Genomic DNA, 24391 nt, shown 5'->3' with positions numbered 1-24391 from the left:
CACTCCCTCAAAACATGGCTCTTTTCCCAAGCGTTCTGTTGAGCTCCTCTATGCTTCCTCTGTTTGATGCGTTGTGTCCCTGTCTATAGCGCCATGAAGCCTCCGGGCGAACGAGCGCTCTACAAATACATTTCAATATCAATATCAATATCAATATCAATATCTTCACCAACAGCAACGAGACAGCGTTTGCTTAAGGCCATGTTGGTAGTATTTATACCTGAAAGGTGCCTTGTTTGACGTAAGTTTGCTGGACATAAGACGTCAATAAAGATGTCACTTAGGAAGTGATCGCTTATCAGTTGCTCATTAAAGTTCTATTACTAATCAAAACACAGCAAGCGGGGATTTCCAGGTTTGCTAAGTTTTTATCTTGTTGAAGAACTCGGAGTGTTAATCTAGGAATCTCAGATAGTGACTTCTGCTCTGTCATTGCACTAATTGGTTGCAAAGGAAGTGGCAGAGAAAGCTATTCTGGAATGTGGCTCTGTTCGTGTGAGGCCAGAGATGACTTTCTGAATATTGTACTTGAACGGTTATGCCAATATAGGGAATAAATGGATTTATAGCCGAATAGGGGCATAAGGTCACAGTATCGATCAGGATCCTAGATAAGCACGCAACACCCCCCCCGGGCACCCCATGCCGTCTTTCGGCGCAGCATTGTAGGATGGCCACACCAGTGAAACTTGCTGGACACCACCTCGGTGCCATCCGGATCTCGGCGCGTTGTGCTGCCTTCGGCGTACTGTAGCAGCAAGAGTGACCGCAACTCAGCTGGACGGCGAGTGAAACGCTAAGAGGCGCCCCACTGCAGATGAGGTGCCTCCACCTGGGGAGGTGGGAGAGGCCAGTTTGCGCTGCCTCCCCGCCCCCCCGGGCACCCCACGCCGTCTTTCGGCGCAGCATTGTAGGATGGCCACACCAGTGAAACTTGCTGGACACCACCTCGGTGCCATTCGGATCTCAGCACGTTGTGCTACCTTCGGCCTACTGTAGCAGCAAATGCGGGCGCAACTCAACTGGACGGCGAGTGAAACGGTAAGAGGCGCCGCACTGCAGATGAGGTGCCTCCACCTGGGGAGGCGGGAGAGGCCAGTTCGCACCGCCTCCCCCCCCTCCGGGCACCCCACGCCGTCTTTCGGCGCAGCATTGTAGGATGGCCACACCAGTGCAACATGCTGGACACCACCTCGGTGCCATCCGGATCTCGGCGCGTTGTGCTGCCTTCGGCCTATTCGCACATCGGTCCCCTACTGACGCCGCCTCACAGGCCAACGGATTTTGTAGGCTTTTTATAGCCCAAAGCCGCATAACAGGTCATGTGACTTGTTTATAAAACTTTTCATTGGTTCATTTTACTTTTGGTTTCCTAATGATGGAAGGCTTGATCATATGACCTAAAAATAACACTTTTCATTGGATTGAAACATTTTTTTTTCCCCAAATGATGAAAGCCCCACCTTTTTTTTTCTCACTCGGCAATCCAAAAAGGTTCCGTTAGATAACAACAGAGGGGACAGGCAACAAGAACCATCAGTCAAAAGAGGGGAGGGCAAGTTCTTCCCTACCGGGTCACGTTGGGGCTCCACCGGAAGTCATCGATATGGTAGTCTACAGTGTTTCTGGATGTTTCTGACTGAAGCTGGCGTCAGCATGAGAGCACCACCATCTCGTGGCTCCGTCGTGGCCATTCCGCAAGCAATCATGGCAGCCGCTTCCCAGCGGAAGCCTGCAGGAGTCGGGGGCCCCGATGACTTTTGTAGAATCTTCAAGGCTGAGGGGACGCTTTCGAGAATGGGGCCCAAGCCCTAGCAGGCAAATGTCCGAGTTCAAATGTGTCCCAGGGCCATTTTAGTGGACCAGGCCCAAATCCGAAGAGCCGGCCGCCATTTTAAAAGTCCTGTGGCAGCCGCCTATCGCTGCACCGCAAGAGTGGGCGCAATTCAACTGGATGGTGGACGAGACGCTGTAGCCGCAAGAGCGGGCGCAACTCAACTGGATGGTGGGCGAGACGCTGTAGCCGCAAGAGCGGGCGCAACTCAGCTGAATGGCGGATGAGGCACAGTGCAGCAAAAGCGGGCGGTAAACAGCAGAATGGTGACTGAAACGGTAAAGGGGCGCCCCACTGCAGCAGAGGAGCCTCCAGCTGGGGAGGCGGGGGAGGCCCGTTCGTTCCGCCTCCCCCCCCCCCCCCCGGGGCGCCCCACGCCGTTTTTCGGCGCAGCATTGTAGGATGCCAAGACCAGTGCGACAACTTACTGGACATCACCTGGGTGCCGTCCGAATCTCGGCGCGTTGTGCTGCCTTCGGCCTATTCGCACAAAGGACCGCTACTGACGCCACCTCACAGCAGCCCATTGTTGCTTTGTTTAAAATGTTTTTTTTTAACGTGTTTACTTTGTTGGAGCGTTGTATATATTTATAAGTTATTAAAGTGTTATAATACTACTACTTTGTTGGAGTGCTATATATTTTTAATGTGACACATAATTGTGAAGACTTTAATGTACAAAAAGACATCCCTGGAATCTTCCGCTTCAGGCTCGATCCCACACACCCTCACAGTGAGAATCCCCTCCCCAATCACAATACAGGATCGTTATCAGATAGTAGGAACGCGTGTGGTGTGACGGATCTCATGGGGTAGGGGCCTTGATCTACTGTAACTCCTTTGAAGAGGGGTGATTCTTTATAGTTGGGGCCATAAACTACATCCGCAGGGCTAAGTGATAGCCTGGGACCGGCCTGGACAATCAGACACAGAGGAAGAGGAGTGTCAGAGGGTACGGTAGTGAATAGGGTGAAAGGGAGGTGTCGGGCGGGCACAGGGTGTGATTCTCAGGGAATAGCAGCGCAGATGGGGGGAGGTTTATGGCCCATGCATGAGAGAGAGAGCGGGGGTGACCAGTGCGTGGGGGAGATGCTTGCGAGGGTGGGGAGCCTTGCTGAGGATCGGCGGCGTGCAGAGAGTGGGTCTGGTCAAGGCATCTAAAATGGCTGCCGTGCACGACAAAAGTGTGGCATTGGAAAAAAGGCAAGATGGCGCAGACAATGTTTATCAATACGGATTAATTTATAACAATTATTTTTAACAATATATTTACTCGCAGTGACAAAATGGCGGTCAACACTTCCTGATTTCCTTCGAATCGAACGTTAACAGACGTCACGCAGCAAAAAAATAAAAATCCGCTTACGCGCAGCCGCTGGAAGACATGTATCAACATATATGAGCATCCTCAGCCATCCTCAGAAAACATAGGGGGTCAGGATACGTCTCTCGTACCCCCAGAGGGTGCGGTAGTGAATAGGGTGAAAGGGAGGTGTCGGGCGGGCACAGGGTGTGATTCTCAGGGAAGAGCATCGCAGATGGGGGGAGGTTTATGGCCCATGCATGAGAGAGAGAGCGGGGGTGACCAGTGCGTGGGGGAGATGCTTGCGAGGGTGGGGAGCCATGCTGAGGATCGGCGGCGTGCAGAGAGTGGGTCTGGTCAAGGCATCTAAAATGGCTGCTGTGCACAACAAAAGTGTGGCATTGGAAAAAAGGCAAGATGGCGCAGACAATGTTTATCAATACGGATTAATTTATAACAATTATTTTTAACAATATATTTACTCGCAGTGACAAAATGGCGGTCAACACTTCCTGATTTCCTTCGAATCGAACGTTAACAGACGTCACGCAGCAAAAAAATAAAAAAACGCTCAGGCGCAGCCGCTGGAAGACATGTATTAACATATATGAGCATCCTCAGCCATCCTCAGAAAACATAGGGGGTCAGGATACGTCTCTCGTACCCCCAGAGGGTGCGGTAGTGAATAGGGTGAAAAGGAGGTGTCGGGCGGGCACAGGGTGTGATTCTCAGGGAAGAGCATCGCAGATGGGGGGAGGTTTATGGCCCATGCATGAGAGAGAGAGCGGGGGTGACCAGTGCGTGGGGGAGATGCTTGCGAGGGTGGGGAGCCATGCTGAGGATCGGCGGCGTGCAGAGAGTGGGTCTGGTCAAGGCATCTAAAATGGCTGCTGTGCACAACAAAAGTGTGGCATTGGAAAAAAGGCAAGATGGCGCAGACAATGTTTATCAATACGGATTAATTTATAACAATTATTTTTAACAATATATTTACTCGCAGTGACAAAATGGCGGTCAACACTTCCTGATTTCCTTCGAATCGAACGTTAACAGACGTCACGCAGCAAAAAAATAAAAAAACGCTCAGGCGCAGCCGCTGGAAGACATGTATTAACATATATGAGCATCCTCAGCCACCCTCAGAAAACATAGGGGGTCAGGATACGTCTCCCGTACCCCCTTATACCCATTTCTCACATTGTTTTTCCTCCATCTTGTAATTTAATTATAACGAAACACAAAATGGCGAATTCCCGTTTCGCTACCGGTTCGCGAACCGGAAAGTGCTTCTACCGCGAAAAATCTAATTTTTTTTATTTGCCCCACGGGACCCTTTAATAACTCCAACATCATTCCTAGGGGGTCAAGAGGGGTCTACCTTGCCCCCTTTCATTAAATTCCCCCTTCGTTTTTCTCCTCCTCTTGTCTCTCGATCCTACCGAGAGACAAGATGGCGGCCGTTCCGGACTGTTTAGAATGTTGACAGACACCGGAGAGCCAATCAGCTTCGCTTCGGAAAATTCCGTAACGCGAAAAGTACGCGAACCGGATCGCTACCCGGGACGCTGTCACAGATATATCTGTTTTTTAAAACGTTAATTTCTCAAAATCCACTGGAGCACATATATTGAGACCCAGCAAAGGCACATCGGGCTAACAGTCCCTACAATTTTGCCAAGTTTCGTGCAAATCCATTCAGCCGTTCGAGCTAAAAGTGAGGCCAAACGCTCTATGGAAAAATGAATGGGAAAAACGCGTTTTGGGACCCCCCTTTTTTCTGGGCCCCCCCTTGACAAAACCCCCCCAAATTTTCAGGGGCTGCTCAGAAACAAAATGTGCCATTTTCCTGAAAATTTCAGCCGATTCCGTCCACAAGCGCCAAAGTTATTAGACATAGGATTTTTTCTCTATGGGACTTTTGAAAATTCTAACTATATATGCCTACTGGCGACCGCCAGTAGGTAATATATATATATATATATATATATATTGTGTATTTTAATCTTCTGCATTTGGCATCTGGGAAAGCTTTTCTGTAAGAAAACATTGTGTAAAATAAAACCCCCAGCCTTATTCTAAAAAGAGAGTCTTTGCATTTTGTAAAATAAAACGCTTTTGTAGGTGTTGTTTTTGTGTTATGTTTCCTGCTTCGTTGGGTTTAAGCTATTGTGTGGGAGATTCTGCATTATCTGAAAGGCGAAGCAAGACATCCCCTTTTTGGAGTTCGCAAGTTTGGCTCCCAGGGGTAATGGAGCTTGCAATAGAGGAACTATGTTTTATTCTGGTACATCCGGTTTTACTGGTGAGTCCCGATGAAGAGGAGCACACTTTGATAGTGGAAGAAAAGTTGAACCTTCTTGTTTGGAGGATATCGGGGATTCTGTAATATTCTCTGGCCTTTCAGGCAAGGCGAAGGCCTTACTGGAGGAGTCATGGGCACCAGGTAAGAGAAAAAAAAAAAAGAGGGTTTTGTGTAGATGGCGTAGTTGGTGCATGGAAAGGGGTCTGGATCCTGTGGATACTCTTGTGACAGATTTTACAAATTATTTAGCCAAGCTATTTCAGGCAGGTTTATCTTACAGGACTATTAATTTCCATAATTCGGACGTATCAGCTGGCCATGCTCTGGTAGATGCCAGCGCATTGGATGTGACCCACTAATATGAAGAATGATGAAGGGGGGGCATGTTGTGATTCCTTATTGGATGTAAATTTGAAACTCAAACTCTTTGTTTCATTTTTTCATGGCCAAGTAACAGTTACCTTTTTCTGAACCAGATTTCCCAGAAATTAGCAACACTTCTATGCTTACTTTTTTTCAGGAGGGTTTCGGATATTAAAATTCTAGAGACTTGCAATAGAGTGTTATCATCGGACGGTGTACATTTTGATATTTGAAAGAGAACAAAAACATGTTTGGTCACCTTTTCTATCCTTCATTCCAGGATTGTCTGAAACTGTGCATGGCTAGATGCATTTAGGTATATGAGCAAAGAATGAAGAATTTAGACATGATGGTCATATTCAACTACTAATTTCCTTTGTGAAACCACCCAAAGCAGTATCTACCACCACAATAGCTAGGTGGGTTAGACCAATAATGAGAGAGGCAGGGATAGATCTATCAAAATTTACTGCACATTCAGGTGCAAAGCCCAGTAAAATATTCTGGACTGGTTGCAATCTTACCAACATCATGAAAGCAGCAGGCTTGTCTAATGCCAGCACCATTGTAAATGTGAAGCATGTAAGCAGTATACTTTTGGAAAGCTTTATACATGCATAATGATACCCTCTGGTCTTGTAATGAAATGACGATTATCCCATTAACATGAAGAGAGTATCTTGATTTCATTAAAGACAACGAAGGCTATCATTATCCCACCCACTGCACCCTCTATTATCCCACCCACTGCACCCTCTATATTATTTGCAAGGGTTGGGTAAAAACAATGTATAGAAAGAAAAAAAGTGAAATACCGTCCATTTGTAAAAAAAATTGGGGTCTTTACATATACCCTTGTGAGGAGAATATTATTAATTTGTCTTGTTTCCCGTAGGGAAAAGTTCTTGATTGGACCGGAAGAAGAGGAGAAGTTTGAATTCTTCACTGTTATTTACGTTGTTTGAGATTATTCAAGTTATTTCAAGTTCTCTTCCTGTCACAGCGTAAAAAGAGGAGGATAACTGTGTGTCATGGTCATATATACTGTATTGTGAATCCAGAATGGAACATTTGACTTTGTGATGTGTTTAAGTTCTTTAAAGGGCTGCATGAGCGGCAGTAATGAAGGTTTATGCATAAAGATAGCCTCCGTTGAATTTAATGAAATAAAGATTCTGTCTGCATGTCAATTGGACAATCATCATTCTCCACATTCTGAAGAGTACACTACTGAAGAGGCTCCTTGTAGATGTGGTAGTGGCAATGAGTATATGCAAATGTGTTCTGCTTTGCAGAATACAAGTACAATTTGAGATCTAGAAGATTGATCAAGAAAACAATGTGGCTTAATTTTAATTTGGATCCCAAATAGACAATTGTGATGATTCTCGCATATGGAAGATAGTGGAACGTGACAGGCATTGTATCATTGAGCAAATATACTCACTGCACATGCTAAAGGAATCATATCTTCTGGTACACGGTCAACTTCCAGACCAATTACGCCCATCCCCATGACCCTAAATATTTTCAAGCAGCTAGTTCTCCAGAAATAGGCACGATATCAACAAAAATAGATGACCAGAATTAAGTAGGTTTAAAATGCAGGGGTATAACTTCTGCACGATCATACACGGCTAGCACATAATACTGGCATTTGCCACTACATATAAAACATACTAAATGAGGGTTGGCAAGATTTTTCAGTTGTGAATACTTTGAAATGCTTCTTCAGCACGAGATGCAAATAAGGGCTCATTTTGTGCCATGTAAAACAATAAATACAATTACGTCATATATTACAAGTCACACCTTTATCATTACACTGGAGTTTCTCAAAACATTCAGTGACATTACCCAACTAAGCTGCCATGGTAACCCATGATTATACTACTTACTTACGTTTTACAACCTTTTTAAGTTGGTAAGGACTTCTATTTGATGTATATTTATTTTTATACAATGAGTGTTATATAGCGCGAACTTGACCTTGAAGGTATCAGAGCGCTTCACAGAGAAAGCACTACTGCAATTACAGGTACATAAACAGTAAATACAAATACATAGTACAGTGTAAATAGCATAAACCACATACAGTGGAATATCTAAACAACATATACAGTGGGATACTTAAACAAAATAGTAGCAACTACCCTGGTTACATAAGCTTAAGTAAAAATACATGTTAACTGTATATAAAAGAGGTATATGACAGGCTGTGGGATAAGTGAACGCTATGGTTCTGATGTAGTAATGGCATGGAGTTACGAAGATGTGGAGAGTAAATGCACAGTTTTCCACGAGGTAGAGATGCTCAGATTTGCGTGGGGTAGGAGCAACAGGCCAAACAGAAGGTTTAGTGGGGAGGGTGTGTGTGTGTGGGGTGGGGGGGTTAGGTATTTATTGAGAGACAGAAGTTTTAGTTTCTTCCAGAAATGGGGAGTGAGTGGATATTTATTTATCAGACGTTGGTATTTTGTGAGTAAGACTCTTACGGATGACAGCACACTTTACAGAAACTGGGAAAAGGAGACAAAAGGGAGGACATGAAGGAATAAGGCAACAATAGATAAAAGTACAAAATATATTGCGTGTGAGAAGGAAAAGCAAGGAGATAAGTACAAAATATTAAAATATAGTACATGTGAATGTGGTAAGCATGAGAGAAAGAGGCAGCATGTGTGGTCCAGGTCAAAGACTAAGACCTGTTTCATTGCGAGAAGAGATGGAGAGGGGGTCTAAACAAGAGGACGGGCTAGGCCTAGTCCTCAGTGAGAGAGGAATTTGTTGTATAGAAAGATTGTGAGTTCTTTCCTGAAGAAGGATGTGGATGGGGTGCATGTAATTTAAGTAGGGAGAGAGTTCCGAATATTCAGGGCCATATTCGAGAAGGATCGGTTGGACGTTTTCTTTTTCTTGAACTTTTGTGGCTTAAGTAGTAAGGTGCTCTAGGTTTTGCAGGAGTATCCGTTTCCACCAGATAGCTTCAGTTTCTAGAACAGTTACGATGGGATCTGTGTGGGTCATGCAAGCAATTCTGAAATGCCTCGTAGCCTCCAAGGGTAGCCAATTCAGTGCTTGAAAGTCAGGGGTGATGGGATTTTTTTTATCCCTTCGTAAGCCTAGCAAATGCATTAAGTATAGCCTACAAAGGTGCAAGTGATGTTTTCGCGCGGCTCACAAAAGTAGAGCTACCATAGTCTAGTTTTGAAAGCACAAATGCAGGAGTCGAGATTGTGAGGTAAGCCGTGGAGAGGAAAGTTTTAGTTTCCCAAGGATATGCAACTAATGGTTAGCTCCTCTAGTGATGGGACTGATGTGTTTTTGCATGGAGAGGTCTTGGTCCAAGGTTATACCTAGGGATTTGGGGGAGTCGATGTGTGGTGTGTAATTCAAGGTAGAGAGAAGAGGGAGACAGTCTTTGACATTAGGGGTGGTAGTGGGTGGTGCAATCAGGAAGAATTCAGTTTTAAGGGCAATCAGCTTGTAGTGGTTACAAGTCAGCCATGGTTGCATTATTGTTAGGGTGTTTACACCCATTATTGCTAGGGTGTTTATACCCCCAGTAAGTTATTGAGGGTTTAAATGTCTTCGAGGGGGGTTATTCTCATGTAGAGTTGGGTGTCATCAGCATACATATGGTAGGAGATTTAGGAGGATTTTCGTAAAGGGCTCCATGTAGAGGTTGAAAAATGTCATGGAGAGGATAGAGCTTTGGAGAACACTAGCAATAGTGGAAACTGCTCGGAAAGAGAGTGATTGATTCGGAAGCGCAGCAACCTGTTTTGTAGAAAAGAGGAGAACCATTTTAGCAGGGTGTCAGAGAGGCCCATCCCATGTTCTAGAAGGTCAAGCAGGGTAGCATGGTTGGTGGTGTCAAAGGTTCCTGACAGATCCAGTAGGATCAGGAAGCAGGATTCATTGAGGTCAAGTGAGTGAAGGGTATCGTCGACAATGTGGACCATGGCAGTTTCAGTGCTATTACCCGATCGTAAGCCAGATTGATAGTGGTCTAGGAGTTGGAATTGTCCAATGTGATTGTGGAGCAGTAAGTGCACACATTTTGTAGGAGTTTGGTCAGAGTAGGGATTGTGGAGAAGGGGCGGTAGGTGTTGTGGTCGGAGTTGTTTTTTAGAATAGGGTAGCCCGACCAATTTTTAGGCAGTTGGGTAGGGAGCTTTGGTTGAGAGAGGCATTGATTATCCTAGTCTAAACTGGGAGTAGGGTGTGAATGAACTTATTATGAATTTGGAGGGAAGGACGTTAATGAAGTAGATAGAATATTTCAAGGATGGCAATAGATTTAGAGTGCCAATCTCATTGAGGGTTATGAAGCTAGACCAGAAAGCAGAATTTTTGGGTGAGATGAGGTGATTATACGGGCATGCTTCATTATCAATCCTGGAGGGTTGGAGGGGGGACTGAGGCTATACTGACCTACTGGGTCCGGTTTATACGTGTGGGGTACCTTGCATGATAACTCATAAGGCTTCATTAAGCAAATACACATTAACTGATTGAAAAGCCTCATTTCATATCACTTTGTCTCTATCTCATAAAGATCTAGCGAGCCATTACTTTTGTTGATCAGCTACAGAATAGATCTACTGAATGAGTGGGTTCTAAATGGAAGAGGTGTGGTGCAGCGGCCAAGGCGGCTGACTCCGAAACACGGGGGTTCACGGTTCGTTCCACGGTGGCAGGTTAGCTCAGCACCATGTGACTCTGGGCAATAGTTTGCTTAATCTTCGACGGCCCCCAGCGCCTTGACACCGTCGGCTAATTGTTCGCTCTTTACAAATACTGGTATTAAATATCCACAAAACTGACACGATCCAGTAGACACCGATTTCCTGTTTTTAAGACTTTGTTATTTATATTTTATTATGCGTTCGTTCCATCATATGTATCAACATCAAATTGTTACACCTTAGTCAGCAAGGACAACAATAACCCTAGCTCACCGCAAATCATGCGCATACAATCAATAAATAGAAACATTTGATCTACGTATGTCATAAGTGTCCTTCTAAGTCATACCATAGGATAACTTCAGAATGTATTGGCACAAAGGAAAGTCAAGTAGTCATCTGATCCTGCAAGAGGCCATACACCTAAGTATACAGATATTTTTTTCCTCAGCATTAAAGACCAAACCTGTAACTGTATGATGCAACTTATACTAGCTGTGCACCACCATAACAAGCCCTTACATGTATCTCTTTATCATCCTAAAACCCGGTAAGCATATATTAGTGGTGACAGTTGATGTGCCAGCTGATATAGGTCCATGTCCAGCAGCTGTAGAACTCCAGAGACAGTGATTGTGTGTAACTTAACCGGCTTGTGTTTGAGACTCCTTTCAGGCCATATACTGTTCCTTATACTCTTGCTCATGGTCTGCAGTACTAAAAGTGGGAAATGAAGAGGCAGAATGCTTAGCAAATAACTCTAACTAGAGGCTGCAACTATTGTGAACACCTGTATTTGACACCACGGGTACAATAGTAGTAGTGAACATCTGCCAAAGTCACTCTCCTTATTGCATTAAGAAGCTGAAAATTATCAGCAATCATCCATATCAATCTCTTATTGACTAGCAACCCCAGGTAGTTTTGGTTAATGGCAACCATTGAAATCTGTGTTCCTCTACTGCTGTCCTTGCAGTACAGTTGGAGAGGAGAAGGGCCTTGTTCTTATTCCAATTGATCCTGGGAGATTGCTGATCATGGAATTTAACATGGGTATCGATGTCCCAGGTTCCCTGAGGGTAAACAGCATATGATCCTCTTACAGCATGAGCTTGGAGCTGCCCATCATAGAATCTAATGCCTATATGGTTATAGTTTGTCTAATAGCAGCCATAGGAGAGGCGCAATCTTTTGCTTTTAATCCATCGCAATATAAAGTTTTAGAGAGGCAGCCTCAAATGTCTATTTGGGCCGACATTCCAGCCACTTCCTTTTAAAGATGAAGTAGTCGCCTAAGCCCACCATTTCTAGGGTTTTACAAAGAACCTCCACCAATTCAACATAGTTGAAAGCCATCTCAAACTCATGGGAGACTGCCACCACCTCCTTCAGTTCATCTTTCATCAGTCAGATAATACTGATGTAGAAAGTCTTATAAGTAGCAGAAGCGTGGCCAGGTACAAAAAGCAGTTTTGAAAGTTGTGAATGAGACTTGAAATAACCTTCCTCGGGTGTTATGTTAGGACCTTTGTTGGCATCTTCACATCTATAAAGAAATGGGCCCGACTAAAACAGTAGCTGCAGCTTGGGTTTAAGGGACTGATATGGCCTTGTTGCTTTTGTAAAAGACTCAAGCGAAGCCATTGCTCTGGTGATTTCTCATATGGCAGTTCTAAACTAATTTTCCTACTCTTATGTACCGCAGTGACTACTTACAACAAGTTCCTACCCTCATCAGACCGTGCAGGCAGACTAAAACTCCATTTACACCAGCAATGTTTTGGTATTGCCTGAATGATATAGGCAATGACAGTAGTCTGCAAAAGCTTCTGTAATCTCAACTGGATGGGGGGAAAACGCATGAGCGCCATCTAAGATAGCAATAATAGTGGAACTTGCTTCTCTTAGGTGCAGTTGCCCTCACTAGGGTATCCCTTGTTGCTGCTTTTCCGTTTGCCCATAAGACTATTGTGCTGAGACTACAGAATACAGAGGTTTTTTTTTTTTTACAAATTATATCATAAGGGGGTCTTTCATGTTGGCTGCTTCTATCTTGTTACATTCACTCATCATCATTTAGATAGTGGCACAACATAGCCCAACTCTAAGTTCAAATGTTTCGGTGAGTGAACAGAAACCCCACTCACTACAGTAGAGCAGTGGGAGAGTTACGTAAAATCGTTTGAGAAGCAAGAACGTAAATTGAGCCACAAGCAAGTGGCATGAACACAAAAAAAGGTAAAGTCTGGATCTATAGGGTGGGTCAAGTGCCACAGAAGGGATATAAAATGAATAGTTAAAGATACGATCATCTTGCAGATTAAGCATGGGAATGCATTCCACAAAGGCCTCCCCACAACCACTTGGTATCTGTATTTAGCATATATTTTCCTCATTTTATGTTTGTTCTCCGACTAATATCATGTAATCATAGGGTAGAGAGACTACTGAATGACTCCCTTTGGAAGCTAGGAACCACACTCCTCCTTTTAGTGAATTTTCTGTGGTGCTTTGCTTGTGCAATTCATTGTAGGTTACATGTATTATGCCAAATATTAGGTATTGTGTCAAAACTCTGAGTCACTTTACAAAGATTCATGATTGTGCTATATTAATAAAAATATATCTATATAGGCTTGTATTTTAACGGGACATTTATTACCATAAACCAAAATGACTATATACACACTACAACTTTTAAGATTCTAAAGAGCCTGCTAGTTAGTCATGCCAAAAGTTAAGTCTTTCCTGCAAGTAATTAGACTGGGCAGAGAGTTTCAATAGTGAGTGGTATCTCGAGAAATTGTTCAGCTGTTCAGAAAGCAAAACAACTGTCCAATGAACCCACAAACAGGGAGAAAGCCTGTTTCGGCAAATCACAGACTGTAAACTAAAGGCTTCATTTAGGTGAATAATAGGTTGACTTTGGTGCCATGAGACGTACGATTGTCACTATTGGGTAATCGGGGACAAGTCTATAAATTAAAAGGTACCTTGTTATGAAAACAATCGCAAGCCACTCCAAGTTACTTCATTCCCGGTCAGACTTTTTGGAGGCAGTACTGTTGGTTCTTGTGTAAACTGTCATATACAGCACTTTCACATTTCTGTCTAGCACAAACAAACCTGTCCAACTAGAACCACATGCGGCTTAGAGAGGTACAGGGGGTTCTACAACACTCAGCTAGTAGAAGGCTTTTACCTGCCTGCATTCACCTTAGGGTTGGTATTCAGGTTTATGAGCTAGGTTGATAATTTCCTGATTGGGAACATAGAGTTGCAGGGTCAAATGGCACCAGTAGTTGCTAGACTATATTGTTTGGCTGAAACTCTATCCGTACAGACCACGGGTATGGACAAGTTGCAAATATTTATGTTTTTTTCAACTGCGCACTGTATGTGTACCTGCCCTAATTGGGACCGGCATAAACAACATGCCCTATGCTTCTTGCTGCTGTTAAAATATTGGACATCCAGCAATAGCAAATACAAAAGACTTCCTGTTTCCCCCAATATTGCTGCATTGAACCACGAGGTTCGTTGAAAAAAGTTGATGGCAATAATTATGACCCGGTTTGCGTCGCTCTTGCACCAAGTAACCAAACCTTAAGTCATATTTCTGAAGCAATGCAAAGCCACTTTGCGTGGCTTTGAAATGGTTCAAAAACATGAGTAATGCAACGCAGCGTAAATGGCTGCGTTACATTACTCTGCGCCAGCAAGGCATTTCATGGGCACTGCGTGGGTGTCTCACACAACTCCCATGGTTTTTGACACATTGCCAGATTCACCAAACCTGGTAAACCTGGATATGTGACAAAAAAATACGGCTCCCCAGGAGAGGTGTTAGAAGGAGAAATAATTTTATTTTGCCCTGTTTTTTCCTCTTGCTATGTGTGCTGTATTCTGCAGCACACATAGAAAGAGGAGAAAGCCACTCAGGATTGTTTTTGTGCAGGAAGGGACACCTACAACACAGGCACACTTGTTATAAAGTGCAAGGGTGCCTGTGTTGGCGCAGCACAAGGGAAGAGGATAGGAATGAGCTCTATTGGATTATTATGGCGCATTCCTTCCTTTTCCCTGTGACAGCGCAACAGTGTGACTGCGCTGCCTTGTGCCACAATATTCATAAATATGCCAGTGTTTCTAAAGACAAGGCATTATCTAACACGGTTACCTGATTTTGCAATGCCCTTCTGTTACTTTCCCTCTACTGACCTGTGTTTCGCTATTCTCAATTGAACAGCTCTCTATGTCAATGTCTCCTATTGCTACTGTCGCTTGCCTTATTCAAGCCCCATGTCCTGGTCCGGATTATTACGCTCTTTGCACTCTGAATCTTCCTCATCTCCTATTTGACCCCTCTCGTCAGTTAAAATACCCTGTTCCCTGGTATTCCTTGCTCCTTCACTTGACTGTTACTATTTCGACATTTCCACAACCTTGTGGAGTGGTGTGGCTCACTGGTTAGAGGCGGCAGACCCAGGTGCACACTCGGCAACTCTGGGCATTAGCTTGTCTCATCTCCACAACAGCACCCCACATACGCCGGGGATGTCTGGTTTCACCTTGGAGATACCCAGTAGGGACCATCTCACAGGGAAAGCCAGGACGGGTTCCCCAGCGGTCTATAGCGCAGAGATACTCCTTCGGAGTCAATTCTAGCACGTTAGAAACCCACAATTACCTCCTGCAGGTACACCCCCTTGAGCCCTTTACTGTTACTCGCTAGAGCCAATACACTTCCTTCACTATTTCACCTACTCACAGTTCTACTCCAGTCTTTTTCTCCCCCTAGGATTTAAATGGAGACTCTTCCTTCCCGTGGTCAGCGTATCACTAGTATCACCAAAAGCGATCCTTTTGCTTTTCTAATCTCAGTTTTTATCTCCTAGGCCATCCACTATTAAACACAGCTCCCCCTATCGTTAAAACCCTCCCCTCCATCCCTACTGCTTCTAAAAAAATTCTCCGCTCACATAAAAGTTCTTGCATGCTTCCCACAAATAAACACCTCACATACAGTGTTGCACCAGACAGGAAAGGTAATTGGATTACTGTCAGACTGAAAAGGATTTGGATTTCTTTCTTAGAACTACGTCACAAGGGACGAATCAATCTTGACACTAATCTGGCTTTAGATGTTTATAAGACTACAGACGGTGAATACAGACTTCAATTGGGACGTGGCACATAGGAAAACAAAAAAAGTAATAGGTAGATGGCTTTAAAAGTCTCGGCCGCTGGCAACTGCTGAGGGAAACATTCAAATCCAGCACATTTTACCCAGTAGGCCTCTCCAGACAGAGGCCGTCCATATGCAAATCAGGCTTGTTGGCGCTCCACTACAAAAATCCACCCCAAACTGCCAGACAAGCTCCCTTTCAAACACAAGCAAACCCCGATTGTTACATATTTGAGTTAGGTAGCATTCTGGCCTTTTAATAATGAGGTTACCGATCAGCACTGTCAGTTTTGAAACGTAGCAAGGCTATAATGCAGCTGCATTCAAGACCACGTGCTGCAAAGTCGATACCTCACCAATAATGCTATTGAGCACTTCTCTTGGGAAAAGCAACTGACAGTAGCATACGGAAAATTGCGCCATCGTCGCAAACTACATAGAGGGAGCCAGGCCCCCTCCAGACTGCCTGCCAGTAGCTGTTACGCCAGGGTACTGTGCTGAGGGGGAGCGCAGGAGTTTGTGCTTCACCCGTACCACGTGGGCTGCGGGGGCCTTGTTGGCGACAGGCTACACAAGCTTTTGCAATGCAAGGGGTCTCGCATTTACGTGAGTTTAAGATTTTGGCATTGTTACGTTAGCTCATATTTATGGAGCGTGCGGCTACTCCATAGAGTGTCCCGGCGCTAGGGGGGAAAAAAAACATAGACCACATAACGTCGAACAAAGCAAACCATAATGACAATGCGTTTTATTTATGTGGGGTGGTCAAAGAAGGCACGGACAACGGGAGGGAGGGTGGAGTTGTAAAGAAGGCACCACAGCATGGGGTGCCTGCATTAAGAGAAACTGGATTAAGAAAATAGTGCTCACAGTCTACATAACTCACACCATGTAACAACCGTAGTTTGAGGACGGACAATGACACAAGGCATTGGCAAATATGGGCGGAGAGTGGGTGGGGCTTCTATTCCCTCCTCCACTACAGCAGATCGCCAGAGCTTCGCATCTGCACTGGCTCAGGCTCGACCTAAAAAGGTTACCAGGGACCAAAACTTAAAATTTTTCAGTAGTCCATGGGAAAAGAGCTGGTGTAATCAGTCGAGGTTAGGTGTCAACTCCAAAAACATTACAATAGGCATAAGGCACATGCAGGACCAGGGTGCGAAAAAACGAAATTCTTAGCAACAATGTAAGCAATATGCCTGCCAAGGAAACCACACTTTTATTTTGTCATCAATACATAATTTAACATTCTCGTTAGTTATTAAAACGGAAAAAACACTGTGGAGTCCATCTTTCACTTAACACTTCAGACTTTAGTTTTGAAAGGGATGGTTATTTTGAATATAGCGAAATTCTAGAAAATCTACAGGCCCCGAACCTTTCAAAGTCAAGTTGTCAAAGCCCTGGTTCTAAATTCTTCATCACGTTTTTAGGTCTCGCACCTAGCGTTGCAGTGCGTAGCAGTACTCGCGTAACGCGAGACCTCTTTTTATGGGCTTCAGAAAGCTCACCACACGCTCGTGCGTGTGGTTTTGCTTTCACAGGCCGCAATTGGTTGTAGCATGCTTTTAAAAAACTAAATACAGCACCCAATTGGGCAAAGGCGAGCGCATGTCCCGCCTTTGTTCCGCCCATTCCCGCCGGTGTCTAGCACACGCATCAACGCGGCACAGAAGACAGGCTTCCTCGCCCCCGCTGCTCTGTGGTGCACACGCACCACTGGTTTCGATTCTGTGCTTGTTATCTTTTTCGGATGCCTCCACATGCGTCTTTATTGCCAGCTAGAAGCAGCTTTGCCTGATTTGTCTCCATGTTTCCATTCCTGGCTTTTGTTTTACAAATGATAAATCGGTTGCATTAGTACAGCTGGTTCAATTAAAGCAAACAACTCCCAAAATACACTGATTGTAGAAATCAAAGCCCAGGCCTGGAGACATTGTGTCCTTTCAGCATAAAGTGGTCTGTTAGCACTAGCTCTGAATGTAGAATGCATCATTGTACTGATCTCAGATGTTATTTTAGCCTTGTGTTCTATACTTATTTCAAGGGACCACTTAGTAGCACTGAAATTAAATCCCATTACATAGTAATGGCACTTGCAGCTGAATGGTCCTCAGATGGTAAAGCATGGGCGAAAGGTGTTCAGCCGCCACAATGAGAGGTACATCTTGGTGCACAAGCGCACATGTAGGCATGTAAAAATGGCCCCGGGGCTTACATCAAAGCATGAGATTATCAGGTAGAAGGGTAAAGATGGATAAAAGACTGGCCAGAGACAGCCTAATTTAAAGATAAGAGGATGTCTACGCGCCATATGCTATACAGTTCTATACCAGCAAGGCATAACCTAGACTGGCATTATGCGATCAGGCCTTTCTTAAAATGTAAAGTCGATGGTGGTGGTGGGGGCCTTGTGAGGTGTAGCATGTGTTGCCGAAGGCCAGAAGAGGGGGTGGTAAGGGCTTTAGTATTCCAAAAAGGTGTAAAAAGCAAGCATTTTTCAGCAAAGACTATTTGAACAACAGGAAGCAGCACTAGGAAGATATCAGGGAGGCTCTGGAGAGACAGGAAATGCATACTGAGGTGCCGAGAAGGATCGGACCTCAAAAAGATGGAGACAAAATGGTAAAATCATTGAAACAAGCGGTCTCGTTTTATTTTTAAAGCACACATTTTTTTTCTAGGAAAGAAGCCTGCGCGCTGTAAAATTGCTCGTCAGATTCTCTGGTGCCCATGTTAAGTATGGCAGCGTCTGCGAGATTTGCAGCCGCCAGCAGCCCGATAACTTTTGCTGGCAGCCATCCTTGCAGAGGTGCTGTCTGACTTGGCGGGAGATGTGCAAGGCATTCAAAGACCATTTATTCCCTCCCATAGCTCTGCCGCTAGACCGTTCAAGTCAGCAGGCAGGTTGCCATGTCTACTTTCATTTTTCATGTGCAGTGAAGAAATCATTCCAAGGATCCAAGTATGCGAATGCAATGTTTAAAGGTGTTTTTTGGTGCTGCTTTTAGTAATCCTATGGTTTACTTAGAAATCTGACGGGTTTTTTTCCTAAAAAGACTGCCTTTCCATAAGGCGCCTTTGAAAATGTTATGGCGATAAGGAGCAGTTAGTCACTTCTATATTTAGTGGCCTCATGCTGAAGTGGCAAATATCAAGGCTGAGGTCGGTCGGCTGGGCTCACTGGGTGGTGGGAGAGGCTGTATAATGATACATCGCAAATCAAAACAACGCATGCCTTTACAAAGCAGTTTTTAGTTTCCGATGTACGTCACAACGCATGCTATTACAATGTATGGCATTAGTTTGCATGTCCTTAGAAATGCATACGAAATGCCTTTACAACAGCTCCCATTTCCCCGCATCCTAAATAAATTTTAAAAAAAACTAAATGCTCAAACATGACCATAGACTACGACCCCCTGCCCCTAAGCCCTAACAGTAGCATACACTACCACCCTCTAACACTACACCAAACCCTAAGCCCTTAAAACATACCCTTAACTTTGTTTACTCGTGGTTCCTGTGCAGCGTTGCCGTCTGTGCTCCCGGTTCCAGCATTGCCATTACATCGCACACGCATGCGATGTAATGGTTTACGTCGCAATGTCCACGCGTGGTAACGTCGCATGCATTGCCCATGCGACGCAAAGCCATGCGTAGTGTTGCCGGCGCGGTAATAGTTGTTCACCGTGGGAGAGCTTGGTGTGGTCTTTTGCGATATGTGAAGTTCGAGAGGTCAGTCACACAGCAGTGAAAGTACTGCCCAGGGCCAGTTGAGAAATAGAGCAACAATATGAACATGTCGGAAAAAGATAGACACCATCCTCCTAGCTCTCCCTCTCTTCAGTACCACAAGATCAGTGACTCCAAGTGTCGCAGATGGGGAAATCGAAGAGTTTCACATGTTCCTGGATAAGTAAAATGCACAAAATTGCTAAATGTTTTATTTTATTTGTTTTGCAGTTTTTTGTAGCGCAAACTAGACCTGAAGGTATCAGAGGGCTTTACATGAGCACCAGTTGCGTTACAGATGGACACATTCATTTTTGTTAGGCTTGGGGAGATGAAGTAATTTGCCAAGAATTATAGGATGTTGAGCGTCTATGCCGAGACTCGAACCCAGTTCCCCACCTTCAAGGTCGACTGGTCTAGCTCAGCCTCATTGGGAGAGGATGTGGCCTATCAAGAAGCCCTGGACAATACTTGTATTGTGCAAGTGCTAGTGCTAAGGAGAACTTTATAAGTAATAAAGAAGGATGACTTCAAACCCAAAGAAACACTGGAGGCGACAAAGAAGAAACTGGGACCCGAGCGGCAGACTTGTGCTGCAGCAAAGTTCAACAGAAAGCTCACTGGAGGGGTCGGAGACACACATAATAATCTTGCGGCAATTTGTTGACACTAAAGCAGTTTTCCTGTGCTATGCTGTGTTTTTATAGTGTGATGTATTATGTTGCTGCGTAGTGCTACACTGTGTTATGGTGAGTCGTGATGCTAGTTTAGGGCGTATTATGGTCCTACAGTGCCTTCTAACATGTTATGTTAGGTTATATTATCTTGTATTTTATCAGGCTATGCTGTTTTATGTTAAGGAGTAATATGTTGTATAGTATTGTGTTATGGTGTTATTTCATGCTGGACTTTATTCTGAAATTTAGGGTATGCTATGTTGTGTAATGCTGTATTACACCCTGACAGATTCTGTCTACGGCAGTTTATTAACACACTAGGGTATGTTATAAAGTGTTGGGGTTTTCCCAAAGGTAAGCCGACACCTTTACTATCGCATTTTTCCTCACTGTCGTTTTCTTTGGGGACTATGAGGAATGTATGAATAAATACGCATCGGCAAAGAAACTGTCACTGACTCTGCTCATGATTCCACCCCGAAATCCTGCCGTCTTCCTCCCTAATGTCCTCGCAGGTCTTATTTTCCATTTCCATTACTACCACGCATTTTGCGTGTTTTATTTTCCTTTGCAGTGAATTGCCACATTGTGCAATGTGTCGTTCACTCTGCGATGCGCGGGTTTTCACTGTGCTTATCTTTGGCGTAGGTTTATTATCTCCCTTCAATACATGACGTTTCCATCTTTACACTATTGAAGTCTACCGGCCCAAACCCCAGTCTCCTCACCTCCTGCAGCTTCTCCTCCGCCATGATTTCTGCAGCTTCGGCGCCGTTGCCAAGAGACAAGCTGGAATTCTGAACCGGAAGTGGCTGTATAAATGCTTAGGATGTAAACGAAACAGGAGTTACCACCAATGCAGTGGCCATCTTTGATAGGAAACAACTCGTGGTCATTTTATTTTAAACGAGTAAAAGGAGAATAGGGCCGTGCTTTTCCCGTTTGAACCAAAAGGACTACAGTGTTATGAGAGAGTATTGAACAGTGTAGATCAGAAATGATTTGTAATCTATTTGTTTCTTTACGAATTTAAGATACAAATTAATACTTTCTGTACAGCTATGAACTGTAGAGACAGAACATTGTCGAACGTTAGCACCGTGCTTCCTGTTGGAGTTTAGTAATAAATATATCACCAAGTAAACAAACTATAAAATAGTTTTCTAGAGCATTATTTATTAGAATTTTGATTGCCCTTTAATATAACTACCATGCTGCAATTTATATTTGAACTAGGCAGGATATGTCAAAGCATACCGTTCTCACCATAAAAGAAAGAGAACACACTATTAAGTAGCTTATTAGGCATGGTCTTTCTTGGGCTTGATATGTGTACGACATTTACCTTGCATGACAAACATATTGTATTCTTTAGGCACTTTCAGGAGCTTTTTATCAGCTTCCTGTATTGACTTTTGCGATATGCATGGGCTTTGGATTAGCTACTCTCGACAATTAGTTTATTTTGTTATGGAACCTTCATATATTAGCTTGAGACTTGTCAATCACATCTTGTAACAGCCAATACGAGAATTTTAATCCATTTTGGGGTTTTGGAAGCACAGCACTACCCGACTTTAAACTACGTTTACAAGGATACACTGGGCAAGACTGTATTCCATCATGTGAAGTCTTTCTTCTTGTTTCGACATACACACTAGTTAATAGCCCGATTACTTACCGGCAATCTTTATTATCCTTGGTTCTCTTCACAATCATTTACATATGCTGTGATCCCATCTCCACTAGAGGACAAAAAGTGCCTGTGGCGTTTCAGATATGTGCAGACTTTCCACTCTAGATTCACTATGGGCTCCCGGGGGTCGCCTTATTGTTCCATTGCAGAATCCCATTCATTCATGAAAAAATATGGACAGACCCCCAGGGCAGATTCATCTTCATCACGGGTACATTATATGGTGAGTCGCTCCCCCTAGGTAGTGTGTATGCTCCTCCGCCATTAGCCTGGAACCTGACAAAACACTTGATGGGATTATGGGTAGAGATCCCCAATGCTTACGATAGATGGGGGTGACTGGAAAAACATCATATGTCACCAGAAAGACCAATAGCATAGTACGGGCAGACCCGTAGAGCCCAGAGAATAAAAACTGCAGCTCTTATTACAGGTAATGGACTAGGTTGACACTTGACGGTGGCTTCATCCATCGGACACGGGCTACACATATTTCTCTAGTACCATTCTCTCTACTTGACTATATTTTCCCATCAGCCGCGCATATACATAGATTAGATGCAACAGCAATATTGCCCAGAGGTCTCTCTGACCATTCCCCTACACTCTTGGACTTGCGATTGGGGTACGTACGCCCTTCCCTGGGACGGTGGAATTCCCAGAGACCCTTTGGGAAGCTATGAAGCCGACACTGAGGGGGGTAGATATTGCGTATTGCACAGCGCAGCGTAGGCAGCTTCGTGAGCAGCTTATTCTAATGGAGGCCCAGCTCATTGATTTGGAGCACAGTAGTAGGAGCGAGGAAGGTGGCGTAGCGCGTCGCAAAATAGCCCACACAAAGCAATTATACGCCAGTGAATTGATGGATGAGGCCAAAATGGCTTGGCTCACTACACTTAACAGAATTTATCAATGGGGTGATAAATAGAGCACGCTTTTACACTGCCTCTTTCAGAGGACGCTCTGCCCTATGACTATTCCGAGTATCCGTGGCCCTGCCAAGACTGTACTCACTGATCCCGCACAAATTGCAGCAAGCTTTGCCAGATATTATGAGACTCTATATGATCCCAGTGAGATTGTCTCGTCACATCTGGTCCATAAATTCATAGATGACCTGCCCTCACGTGCCCTGGCAGATTCAGGGACTGAGGAATTAGAGGCTCCAATCACAGTGGAAGAGCTCCAGACGGCGTTGTCTGAGATGCGACCGGGTAAAGCACCTGACCCGAACGGATTCCTGTTGGAATTTTATAAGAAATATCAGACCCTTCTGTCACCTCCCTACCTGGTAGCACTAAATGCGTCCCTCCAACGTGGGTGTACTCCCACGGTCTAGCGCCATGCTAAAATCGTTGTATTTCTCAAACCCAGTTGACCCCTTGAACAACACGCCTCATATTGCCCAATTTCACTTCTTAACATCAAAGCAAAACTTCTAGCCAAAGTTATAGCCAACCGTATAGTACCATACATTACGCATCTAGTCCACCCCGACCAGACAGGATTTATGACGGGCCGCACTACACAACACAATATTCGACGGGTACAAAATACCATTGCATCGGTTGATCGCCTCGGAGAGCCAGCGGCACTCCTGTTGGCAGACATCGACAGGGCATTTGACTCCCTTAGCTGGACCTACATATTTGCACTTTTGAGGAGATTAAACTTTGGTCCCAGTCTCCTCAAATATATCAAACTCCTGTATACTGACATAACCGCCTCAGTTCGAATGGCAGATTCTACATCACCAGTCTTCTCTATTAGGCATGGAACCCGTCAGGGTTTCCCCCTTTCTCCATACCTCTTAGCGTTGGCCATGGAGCCTCTGACGGCCTGGGTGCGGATTGACGCACAGTTTTAAGGCTTTGAGTGGCTGGGCCGAGATTTCTGACTGCATCGCACTCCACGCAGACGATGTTCTATTCCTCTTCACGCGACCAGATAGGTCGGGCCCATACTACTCCGAATCATGCAAATCTTTGGAGAGACATCTTTGTCTTTATATGAATGCCTGCAAATCATATTTGTGGTATCTACAGAGTGGAAGACATGTGGCATGCCAGATGAAAGTGGTGCGTGAGGGATTTAAGTATCTTGGGGTCTTTCTGTCAGCCTCCCAACCTATATCTTGGGAAAAGAACCTAGCCCCGCTGTGGGCACAGATCAAAGAACAGACCCACTCCTGGTCCCATCTACCTCTCTCCCTATTTGGCAGATCCGCCATCTTTAAGATGGTCACATTGCCTCGCTTATTATACCAGCACCAAATTCCCACATACCTGATCCCTTCCATCTGGTTTAGACAACTTAATTCCATTCTTCGCCATTTCCTCTGGGGAGGTGGTGCAGCTGGAGTAGCATTGAAAACATGCTTCCAATCGACTTACTCTGGAGGCATAGCAATACTGGATGTATATTATGCACATTGTGCGGCCTCACATCTTCTTGTCCTGAATGATTGGTGGCATGGGGACAGAGGAGATACAGCTTATTCACTTGAGCGCTTGCAGATGGGCAATCTGTCACTTTACAGGATTCTGTATGCAAGCTCGGCCCTAAAAGCACTGCCTCAGGCTACCACCACAGTATTTAG

The 24391-nt window shown here is 44.6% G+C and overlaps 1 protein-coding gene across 1 annotated transcript in view; it reads right to left on the bottom strand.

Annotated features, from left to right (window-relative positions):
- BBS4 (Bardet-Biedl syndrome 4) overlaps positions 1-20897 on the bottom strand; it is a 481469-nt gene extending 460572 nt beyond the window's left edge. The window contains exon 1 of the mRNA XM_086959248.1: positions 20825-20897. Coding sequence (XP_086815374.1) covers positions 20825-20848 — 24 coding nt within the window. The 5' untranslated portion in view covers positions 20849-20897. The remainder of the gene's footprint in view (positions 1-20824) is intronic.
- Positions 20898-24391: the final 3494 nt, after the last annotated feature.

Source organism: Lissotriton vulgaris, chromosome 2_2 (genome assembly GCF_964263255.1).
Source record: "Lissotriton vulgaris chromosome 2_2, aLisVul1.2, whole genome shotgun sequence".
NCBI classification, from domain to species: Eukaryota; Metazoa; Chordata; class Amphibia; order Caudata; family Salamandridae; genus Lissotriton; species Lissotriton vulgaris.
The sequence above is the reverse complement of the archived record's forward strand: the minus strand, read 5'-3'. Positions and strand labels throughout refer to the sequence as shown.